At 34.0% G+C, this 11,893-nt stretch overlaps 1 protein-coding gene across 4 annotated transcripts; it reads left to right on the forward strand.

The window, feature by feature from the left end:
* Positions 1-2,367: 2,367 nt before the first annotated feature.
* On the forward strand, positions 2,368-10,922 carry LOC103985361 (glycosyltransferase BC10). Of its 4 annotated transcripts, none has more exons than XM_009403027.3 (11): positions 2,368-2,464; positions 3,150-3,666; positions 3,859-3,957; positions 5,866-5,966; positions 6,055-6,126; positions 6,272-6,362; positions 7,859-7,939; positions 9,138-9,197; positions 9,294-9,416; positions 9,546-9,584; positions 10,371-10,922. In XM_009403027.3, exons 2-11 carry the CDS (start codon positions 3,289-3,291, stop codon positions 10,497-10,499), a joined length of 1,173 nt encoding a protein of 390 aa, XP_009401302.2. In that variant the 5' UTR covers positions 2,368-2,464; positions 3,150-3,288; the 3' UTR covers positions 10,500-10,922. The 4 variants fall into 4 exon arrangements, with proteins under 4 accessions (XP_009401302.2, XP_009401304.2, XP_065040499.1 ...); XM_009403029.3 differs by having other exon boundaries at positions 3,225-3,666; XM_009403028.3 differs by having other exon boundaries at positions 2,388-2,464; positions 3,208-3,666.
* Positions 10,923-11,893: the final 971 nt, after the last annotated feature.

Consider the following 11,893-nt stretch of genomic DNA (forward strand, 5'->3'; position numbering starts at 1 on the left):
AATATGTGGTCAACATAAATTAGACGCTATACATGGTTCCAATACGTCAAGTATAGAGCTTGTATAGTATATATAGGTCTTATACTATGATTTTTTTTTATCTTTTTAAACTCGATAATTGTTGATGTATGGACGTTCGATATACTAATACATATTAGTATGATGACTGATATATTATTGACGTACGAAATTATAAACATAGGCATCTATCGTCGGAATGTGTTTCAATTAACTAACTCGACTTCTCCCACCTATTACATAATGTCTTACCATCTAATGAGTCATGCCAAGTTATTAATTAGTTCTAAGAAGAATAAGCAATGGTTATCATATAAGTTCTTATTAAAAAAAAAACATAATTGGTAAAATAGCAAACTAACTCCAATGAGAGAGGAAAAATATCATTACTTATAAAGCAAAAAAAAAAAAGGATTTTCTTAGAAAATACCTACATTTTGGATTTTTATCAATTGGTATCCATAATTTTATTTATTTTAAATAGTATCATTAATTTAAAAAATACCCAAATGATTCCTTAAAATTTTTTTCGTTACAATATTTTTTACTATTATAATGTTTTGACTACCACTATAAGAAATATGGAATATACTTAAAGATGTTGTAGATGAGCTAAATAAAATCAAAACACATGAGAAACATCTAATATCATACTATAATTTAAATGGTTATTTATAATAGTTTAGAAATAATATCACCCAAATAAAAATAAAAACTTAGTTTATTGTAATATTTTGATTATCACAATAAAGATATTATAAAATCTACTGAGAAACATTGTAAATGTTCTAAATAGACTCCTAACTTCATTCAAACCAACTACAAACATAAAAATATGATTTCATAATGGTCTGCAAGTACTAATCACTAAAGAGGCATAATATGATGTCACTTATGGTACTTTTCAATAGTGTATATAATATTTTTAGTACCTTAATAAAATACTTAATAAGTACCATTAAAAATATAATAAAAAATTTTAGCAAAAAAATTGAGGGATATTTTGAATTTTTTAAAATTAGGATTATTATTTGAAAAAAAAATAAAAGAAGGGTACCTTTTGGAAAATACCTAAAATATGAGTTATTTTTTTAAATATAAAAAAAATACAGTCAACAATATGAAATTACAAACATTAGTACTTACTTTATCCAAAGAGACCTTAGATAAATTTAATCATACAAGGGACAAGCTTACATGAGAGCATTTACCATATGTAACACTCTTAACATGCTCCATAATCTAACCTACAATTCACATCACAATCTCCAAATATATAGTTGATATCAACAACTAATTGGCTTAATGTCATCTCGATTTATGCTTCTAATGGGCATCATGATCCTTAATGCTTTACTTGCCCTCATGTATCTAATATCTAGCAATATAAATCTTTTCGTGTCGAATAGTCCTACACGTAACATTTTATTTAGATCATGAAGTGTACATGATATTGTTTATAATTATATCATGTCGAACATGATTTAATTGTGCTTTGTTTTGGCTTGACTCATAAAAAAAAAGCAATAACAAAATTCTACTTGAATTTGTTGGTTTAATGTAATCTTAGATGAACCAATCCCATAAAAACCCTTAAAAATTATAAGAAATAATGTATCTCAAATTTTTATTTTTCTAAAAATAATATTATATTTTTAAAAATTATTTTTCTCTTTGATTCCTATCTAAATAAAAAGCAACTTTAATTGAGTAAAAGAATTCTCGTTGGCGCAAACAAAGCTCTGATTGGAGCACAAACGACACTCCAAAATGTAGAATATATACTGTTACTCGCATGATTACAGGATGAATCATGCGGGCCCAACAGATGGGTCCTACGGAAGCTGGTTTCTTCGCAATCCTGACTCCGGTAGAAGATCGGGTAACGAAAGAATGGTAGAATTAAATTGTTCCTCAAATAAGAACCCAAGAATAAAGGGGCGCCGCAAGAATAAGGATCTTCTCCAAGCATGCCTACAGAGGTACGTTTTCTGATTGCATGTGAATGGTTCGATTAATGGGTCCCGTCTTATTACATGATTTGAACGGCCTGATCGAAGTTAGCCAGGTAAAATATCTGTACGGGATCCCGAACCCATCAAGAAAGAAACGCCATAACAGAGTGCGCCGCAACAATGAGGATCCTATCCAATCATCCCTTCAGAGGGACGTCTATTTCTTACATCTTGATGGTTGGATTTAGTGGGCCCCATCTTATTGTGAGTGTTTGAACGGCGCGATCGGAGTGATGGTCGTGGAATACTTGTACGGGGACTGAACCCGCCACGAAATGGGAAACCGCAGCGTTAAGAAGCAGTATAATAACGAAACGCTATTTTTGAGACCATCCCCACCCCACTCCCCCTCGCTCGCTCGCCCTTCCGCCTCCTCGAGCCCCGTAGAATCTCCATTGAGCTCCAAAGATCCATCTTCCCGTCGATCGGAGGTGCGCCACCACTCTGTAGTTCTGGTCGGCTTTTTCGAGTTCTTTTGAACTCCAGAGGTTTCGTTTCGGCGGAGTTGTTAGGTCGAGCTGTGCTGCTTTATGGCCTGAGTTGGGTGCTTGTGGCTTTGGAAAAAGGTGGAATCTTGTACGATCCTCACGGCTGCGTGCTTGGTTCTAGTGGAATTCGTTTCCGTAACTTAGGTTGGCTATGAACAAGCTTGCAGGGGATCGTAATGTTTCCTTGATTGTCCTTACGAAAGTTCTTGCAGTTTTCTTTGTGATCTTGATATTGGAAAGTGACGAGAGAATGCTGTACGGCGTCGTCTAACTTGTGACGGAGAATCGAAGAACCTGGAAAGCTGTAACACTGGAGGAGAGCTAGGTTTGGTTGAGACAAAAAAGATTCTCTTTTTGGAGCATTTTGCTCTTCCATTTCCAGTGGGTTAAGCTAGTTGAATATATTAAAGATTCGAGGAGGGTTTTCAGCTATGTCCAGCAAAGTTGACATTCTTGTCCATCTGAATAGCTTCTACTTCATAACTTCTTTGCTCAGTTAATTCTGTGAATGATCTTGCTGTTCTTATTCTTATTCTTTTGCTGATTTTGAGTCATTGTTCCTTGTTTCTTTTTGTCGTTTCACATTGCAAATGAATATGATATGTGTGATTTTCTTGTGTTCTTTCAGGTTCATAGTACATAAACAACTAATATATCTGTGCTGGTGAACCCTGTCTTTTATTCAGTTGGTTGTTGCTTCTAGGAACCTGGGGGGAGCTCATCTACCATTTGAAGAGTCATTGGCTGATTAATGAAGCTCAATAATCATGATAGCGCAGGCATGGTTGCCAGGCACTAATGACCCAAAAATCATGCCTGCCTCACGCCACAGAGCCCCCTCAAGAAGGCCTTTATGGATCCTTGCTCCGATATTGTTGGTATGCATGGCACTGGTTGCACTATACGTCCATCCACTCCAGCGTTATTCGGCATGCTACTTCTTCTCATCCAGTGTCTGTAGCCTCAAAGAGTGGCTTCCGCCTGTGCACACTAGGGTTTATAATGATGATGAGCTTGCTGCTCGTGTTGTGATCAGAGACATTCTATTGATGCCAGCTGTTGAGTCAAAGAATCCTAAGATTGCGTTCATGTTCCTGACACCAGGTTCACTGCCCTTTGAAAAGCTCTGGGAGAAGTTCTTCCTGGTACAACTCTTAGCTTGGGTATTTATATTATTTAATCATTTTCTACTATGCTTGTAGTCTTGGTTATTGTTTTTCTTGTTTCAAATTCAATACAAATTAGTGAGAGCAAATTCATATAATGGGTCAATAATTGATAATTATGCATGATTTCTCTGACTTATTGACTTGTATGCCCTTAACCTATGTGTGTAGGGCCATGGAGACAAATTTTCTATTTATGTTCATGCGTCAAGGGAAAAACCACTACACATTAGTTCATTATTTGTTGGAAAGGAAATTCGCAGTGAAAAGGTAATTTTTCTACCAGTTCTCATTATCCATAGCAATTCTGCATTTGTTATAACAGAAAAGGTGCATTGGTTGCTATAACATCTGTTAATCCTTCTAAAAGTGTTGGTAACTACCCAATCTATGTGGGAGAAAAATAATTTTACATCTGATCGCCAAAGAAGGCTTCATGCTAAATGCTTTTTCGAAATGATATATAAGCAGCTGATGAGTAAAGTTGGCATGAGCTTCAATATACAAGATAATTGCCTTTGTAAGACCTTCTGTTACAGCCAAAACCTCCATATCATGTCTCAGATACTATAGGCTTGGTTTTTCGGATGCAATCCAGCTTAAGATTATTATTATCATATAGTTTTTCAGGGTTGGCATGATTTGTCTTTTGGACTTGAATATTTGATATTACTTGCTATTCACTGTCAGAGAATGTTCTTATGTGTGGTCTGGGAGGATACTTGCTTACCCACTAATATCTAAGATGTGATACTATTCTGCTTGAAGTTCTGATAAGCTGTAGTTTATTATTTATGCAACCTTGAATTTTTTCATCCTACTCATGTATCTCACAAGGTTTGTTATGGTATCATCTGTTATGATTATTTGTATAGTTATCCATGTTGGAGCTCGTCACTTGATGATAGTTCTTGTTTCTGCATATCCATTTCTTCCTTCTTTCTCTTGGAGATATATTTACAACTGAATTGAGAAGGGTGAAACTGACAAAAATGGAAGGTGCAGAAAGACTTTATCAAATTGAAATGCAGAAATTTAAAAGGGTGGTCCCACTTTGTGGTTTTGAGACATGCACAATTTTTCGTATAAAATACTAAGGGTGCTTCTGATGTAATAGTTGTTTACTTATGCGTCTGTCATCCCAAAAGGTCAATTTCTGTTCGTCTTAACTTAAGAATGAAGTTGTTAGCTCTTTTGACTGAAGCAAGGTTATCTGCACATATTTTTTTTGCCTCCATCACTATGAGTAGAAAAAGTCAACTAAGAGAGAGACTTTCCCTCCTTGATGAATCAAATTAAATAATTATAGCATAAATACACAATAATCTTATATCTTATGGATAACAAATATATCTTTTCATAAAAAAAGATAAATATACTGTATTTTAGACTTGAAAATTTTATCTACATCTCTAAAAACTTCTTCATAGATGTGTGAACCTATGAAAATGTTTATAATGCTAAGTTTGTGTCTTTTTGGTTTTAACAAGTTAGATATCCTTTCTCTAGGTTGAAGAATGAGTCAAGAAATTTATCCAAGTGTATGGTATTGGCAAAGAAAACGACCCAGAGGTTTCATCATTCGAACCCTTGATACCTAGGTCATAAAGAAGCAGCCTAGCACGACATCAAAGGCTTGCCCTCAAGTATATTGCACTGGAATAGTATATAAAATATTCTTATAATATTTTCTCTGATGGAGACAAAGCCAAAAAATTTGCAGCCCTTAAAACAAGGATGACAAAGCATATATTTTGCATCCATTTGATGATGTTCAATTTAAAACAGGGGTCATATCTTAATTGCTGTTGTTAATGACCTTAAACTAGTGAGTGAACTAAATGGATCTAACCTTGGGAAACACTGTATCTCATATTGCAATTTCCCTTTTTCAGTAAAGAAAATACATTTTAGCAGAAAAGTTAAATGTACAAGCATTCAGCAAGAAAAGTTACAACTTGTATTGTAACTTACAAGTATGATTTTTAGTTAGTTTTGTAACACAAAAATTCAATTGTGAATGAAAATAGCAAGTTACAGCAATTACTGATATTTTTTTATCAAATGAACAAATGCCTTCCATATCAGTTTGGAAAGAGTTGTAGTTATACTTCTGGAATCATGAATCGATGCTTACAAAACAAAAAGGCTTTTCTAACATATCCAATGTGCATGCAGGTGGCCTGGGGAAAAATTTCTATGGTTGATGCAGAAAAGAGGTTGTTGGCAAATGCACTCCAAGATATTGATAATCAGCATTTTGTTTTACTCTCGGACAGGTGATTCTTATGAAAAAGCTGCTTTCTTCTTTTTTAATTTGTTGATTTTTTTATGCTGAATTTTGACTGTTTGTTTATTGTTTTGCAGTTGCGTGCCACTCCACAAATTTGATTATATATACAACTATTTGTTGGGTATAAATGTCAGTTTTATCGACGGGTAAAACTATTGCAAAATTTATAATAAATCTGCATAGTTTACCTTGATGAATCTTCTTTACTTTCTTATTTTTTATATTTTTATAATATAGCCAAATTGATCAATTGAACTCTCAGAGTTAGCAGAAGCTTTTCTGTATTTTCAGTTTTAAAGATCCTGGCCCTCATGGAGCAGGCAGATATTCTGAACATATGTTGCCTGAGATTGAAAAGGAAGATTTCAGGAAAGGTGCACAGGTAAGCTATACTAATGCTACTTTGCTTCATCATAATGAAATTGACACAATCAGAGTACAACAATATTGTGCCAAGATGACTTGGTTGCAACAGAGATTGATTTGTCAAACTATAAACAACACTCAAGGGTTTCAAGAGTCATAACTTCATCAAAATTTTCACTCTTATACATACATCTAAGTATGTGTGTGTAAATGTGTGTATGGTAAAGTTTTACAACCCCTAATGGAGCAACTTATAAGATGCACCTATTAGGAAAAGGTCTAAGTTGCCTTTGGTCCTTTAAGGATGGAATGCCAATCCAAATCAAGGGTAGGCAGGTCATTGGGTACGAATTTTCTTCCAGTGAATTTATTGCATTGGTAATGATGGGATGAGTCAGTGACCACCGTACCCTTTAGTTGAATTCAATTATTAGCAAGGATAATTTGGTTTTTGTCATATTATAAATACATATACATATGCACATATATGTGTCTATGTGTGTGTGTATATGTTTGTGTATATATGTATATATATGCATTACCTGTAATGATGAGTCAAGTCAAACTGGTCAGGGTCAACACATAGCAGGTTAGGCACTAATTCAACCCAAAAGTTTAAGCTTTAGGGTTGAATTGGTATCAGACCTGATTTATGTCAAATCTGACCAGTTTGACTTGGACTAGTCATTACAAGATTACAAAGAAACAAGGTAAGATTGGTGGCAAGAGGCTACTCACAATAGTTTGGAGTTGACTATGATTAAACTTTTGTACTAATTGCTCACCTGGATACTATAAGAACACTTATTGCATCAGTAATTCGTACTCATCATTAATGGATTTCTAACATTTACATATATGTATATGTAATGTATATTTATATGTAATTATACTTATACATATGCACATATATGTGTCTGTGTATGTAATACACACACACACACACACACACACACAAACACACATACATAGGCCATCATCACCATCTAACAAAGAGGCCTCAATTATCAAGACTCCAATGCATGGGTTAAACTGGTTTAATGGATACAGTGTGTTGTTTTTTTTATTTTCTTTTTAATCATAAACATGTAACTTTGCATCTAATACTATTTCCCATTAGTCATAATGTGTTAGAAACATTTTCCTTGTTTGTCTTATTTTTATAGTACTTAATTTTTTTTTCATTTTCTTATTGAATTAGAGAACCTAATAGCCTAAACTTTATCCAAGACTGCCAAGACAGCAGAAACATTTTCTGTGATCATTGTATGAAACTGAACCAAAACCAAAAAATCAGACCATGATGAAGATGTTTTGTCTCTTACTGGAACTTGAGAGAGCATGGCATTAAGTTTTAAAGCTACCAAAAGGAGCTGTACTAAATTATTGAAATTGCTATATGCACTTACAACACTTGCTTGCTAGGGGAAAACCAACTGTTCTTGTTAAGTGATTAATTATTTACATAGTATTGTTTTTATTTTATTTATCTAAGTGTTGTCCATGTAACAGTGGTTCTCAATCAAGCGGCAGCACGCTGTGCTAATTCTAGCTGACAGTGTTTACTATACAAAATTCAAGCTTTACTGCAGGGTAAGTTATCATAAAGGATACAAGTTACTGCTTGCATGTACCACAAAACAGTTGCTCTATAGAAACTTTGAAATGGATGTCATTTTGCATCACTAAATTGTCATATTCAGTTGATAGACCATGGAATATCTCTCATTATGTCACTAAATAATGAGATTCTTTGTTATTGTATAATGTGAATTTTCTATAAACATCATACTAACAATTAATGTGTCAACTGGCTGTTCATATTCCAAATGTCATTAGCAACGGGTAGCTGATCAAGATATTCTCTTGGTCAACACAACTATTTGTTGCTTCTGACTGTTACTTTATAAGACTTTCTTTGTTTGACAAGGAACAGATTCATTGAAGAGATTTTCTTCAGTAAGTAGTCATAACAGTATTTGAAGTCATGAAATTATGGGCTCTTTCAACCTGACAAACTTTGAGAAAATAGCATGTAATGCAATATCTGAGCCTTATGGTTTAGTTACTTGACATAGAATTGAAAATTATAAGAACAAGTGAGAAAAAGAATCTGCCTGAAAAGAAAATTAATCTGTTTAACATGGCTTATAGAATATAGATCTATCCAAAGATATATACCTCTTGTAGAACCTAATAAATCAGTTCAAGGTTGTCTCATTATTCTATAAGGTTTTTAACCTACTTATGATGTCTCTATGACTTACACAGCATTAAGCTAATCAACTTTTAAAGTCATTATTTTATAGAAACATATCTCTTTGCTCTACACCACCTTCTAATTAAAACCATAACCAATTCTCCTATAGTTAATTGTAAAAGTAGTAGAATGATTTTCCAGGCCTAAACTGCAGAGAAATGTTCTGAAGGAGATGAATCTATTCAGCATAGAGGATTATCTAATTCTTGGAATTTGAACCATTAATGCATTATTAATGAAAGAATTTGGGGGCCACTTACCAGTAAATCATGTGGTCTTTTAAGTTCATAATCTAGCATTTCAGATTTGCTGGAAGCCACTACCCTCACATATAATTTCTGCTTCTTCAAGCATCATAGTTTGTAATTTATACATCATGTAGACATGCCTTTGGATAGTCAAGAATGGATTTATGGAAGTTTTAGATGCTGCCTATAGGATCACTATACTAGTATATTTTACCACAAACCTTGACTAAACTTGTAACTATATAAAATGCTTCGGTTCTAACTTGTGTTTTGACTGTCACAGCCACGAATGGAAGGACGCAATTGCTATTCTGATGAACATTATCTGCCAACTCTTTTCCATGTCAGCATATCAGTCACTTCTGTCCATGACTCTATATGTAATCATCTGTGATTGAATTTTTTACCCAACGACCTCACTTTTTTTATTAATTTTCAGATGGTTGATCCTGGTGGAATTGCAAATTGGTCAGTTACCCATGTAGATTGGTCTGAAGGAAAATGGCATCCAAAGGCTTATAGGGCTCGGGATGTAACCTTTGATCTTTTGAAGAATATTATCGTATGTTCATCTTTCTTGTAAATTGCTAAGAAAACAATCTAATTGTCATTTTATAAGGTTTTTACATTAGATTTAATATTTCACGTATAATCATTCAGTCATCAATTCTTATGATGTTATTATCTGCAGTCTATTGATGAGAGCATTCATGTAACAAGCGATTCAAAGGTAAGCTTAGTGAATCAGCTTCCAGTGTTGTTCTTTACTTCCAGTCTATGGAAATATATTATGATGTTCTTCCTTGCACACTTAAAATATAAGGCGTTTATGTTTATGTTCATATTTTCTATATTTTAGTATTTAAATTTAGTCAGTTGCTTGTATCAGTTGGTTATAAATAGAGAATATTGGATGTTTAATGGACAACATCCAAGTTACTGTAGCAGTTGTGGGGATATTGGGATCAATATCTGGTGTAACTTGGAAAGGTAGAGATTAAAACATAGGAAAGACGAAAAAATATATGTGATAAGGAGCATTAATTTAGATCAGATGCACTGGGGGTACGAAAAAATATACATTTACATCCTGAGTTAGGGCAGGTAAATGTATGCTGCACTTAGAGACAAATCATGAAGGTCTTATTTTTATTTTATAATCCCTAGTGATTTTCTGCCTTGAGCTAAATAAAATAAAACATTTCGAATTATGGGGAAGGCAATCAAACTACATTCAAACTGGCAAGTAGAGCATAGTTGTTTGATCAACAAAGTTTTCATATGAGAAAAAGATTGAATTCTAGGGGTGGGAACTTATTCCTCGGGATCTTTACTTAGTTCTCTTGTAGAGGTTTGGCTGATTTGCTCTTGATTTTCAGATTCATATTTGATGTACGCTAACGTGATATTAGAAAATTTTTAATATGATATTTGCAATCTATGATTGACTTGCTCTTTGAACTCACTGATTATAAGACAATTTAATGATTCTTCTTTTGTTTGTATCATTTTGCAGAAAGTTGTTCAACGGAGACCATGTTTGTGGAATGGGATGAAGAGGCCATGCTATTTATTTGCCAGAAAATTTTATCCTGAAGCTCTCAATAGTTTGATGCATCTGCTCTCCAACTTCACGATCATTTAAATGGCTCACAGAGTTGTCATTGTTCGGCCAAGTAGAAGCCTTCGATTGCCATTCTCACCATTCAGTCCCAGGTTTAAAGCAAGCCGAGGATTCAGAACCATGGAATCTGATTTATGAAGCAGAAGATTGTTGGATCATCAAGGAGTTCGAGACTGGAGATCGCAGCTAACTAATTTAAATGCTGCATTCTCCTCGACAAGATGCCTCCACGGTCTTCCAACTTGCCAATAGTTTTTCAACTTATTTTCATGTTATTAATTTCTTGGCAATTCTTCCATTTGAACTGAAATTGTAAGTCTATTTAATATGTGCGAATTTATTGATGTTTTAGAACAAACGTAATAGCTAAGAGATCACCCGAAGGTAGTGTTGTCTTCTAGCTTGCTCATGAATGGAAAATTAAGCACTGGACTTGTTTGTCAAGGCCAAATGAACAATTTGCTGTGCTTAACATCATTTGGAGAGTGTGGCACTTTTCATGCATTGTAGAGAGTGATGGCAAGATTTGCAGGAATTCCAACATTTTGGTCATGCAGAATTGTGACTGAAATCTGGTGTTCTCAAACAACTCCAGTTTTATTACCATCAGAAGCTGATCGAGATGATGCCTTGGGTGCCCACAGAGATGTGACTAGGATGTGGATTTCAATTGATATCTAATTGATATCACCAAGGAAGCCAATCAAGAACAGCACAAGCAAGAGACAAATAACACTTTGGATTTCATCAAATTAATGTGGACTTAGAAGCTTCCAAGCCAACACATGCGTACGATTGGGTGCAAGAAAGCTAGATTTTGTTGTTTGTTTGTTTTCTCTTTGATCAATGATAGGAAACAGGATGTGGATAAGAAACTTCTTTTATTTGATGTACAAAAGGATCAATCCATGTCTTCTGGTCATAGGCCGTATATATTGTAGCTCTTCTTCTTGATGTTTGATACCGGAAGAGAGAACCATCTAATATGAAACAGTTTGCTCCATCTATTTCATCTTGTTCCTCGTATGCATGTTAGATTCTGTTGTTTCATAGGAGATGGCACAGGACATAGAAAAGAAGAAACACATCAAATGGGTTTTAGTTTGATGTTTCTCTTCTTTAAATTTGATATCGGAAGGATCAGATGGCTCTTCAATCAAAATAAGATATCCATGAAACTCCCGAAAGATATGGTTAATATACGTAGTAATGCTCAATCACTTATGCAGATAATATTACGTCTGTTAATATGATGAATAATAATATTACATCTGTTTCCATCAAAGAGTTCAAATGCTTTACATAGCAGCGTCTCTCTCTCATACATTCGAAGACCATACACAGCCAATATTAATCTCTCTCTCATATATATATATATATATATATGTATATGTATATATATATATATATAAATA

This window comes from Musa acuminata, chromosome BXJ1-5 (assembly GCF_036884655.1).
Source record: "Musa acuminata AAA Group cultivar baxijiao chromosome BXJ1-5, Cavendish_Baxijiao_AAA, whole genome shotgun sequence".
Taxonomy (NCBI): Eukaryota; Viridiplantae; Streptophyta; class Magnoliopsida; order Zingiberales; family Musaceae; genus Musa; species Musa acuminata.

Bases quoted from the DNA above. Each gene is read 5' to 3' on its own strand.
- LOC103985361 (XM_009403027.3), top strand. From the start codon at position 3,289: ATGATAGCGCAGGCATGGTTGCCAGGCACTAATGACCCAAAAATCATG. The intron at 3,667-3,858 runs GTACAACTCTTA...CTATGTGTGTAG, and splicing joins TCTGGGAGAAGTTCTTCCTG to GGCCATGGAGACAAATTTTC. The intron at 9,585-10,370 runs GTAAGCTTAGTG...ATCATTTTGCAG, and splicing joins ATGTAACAAGCGATTCAAAG to AAAGTTGTTCAACGGAGACC.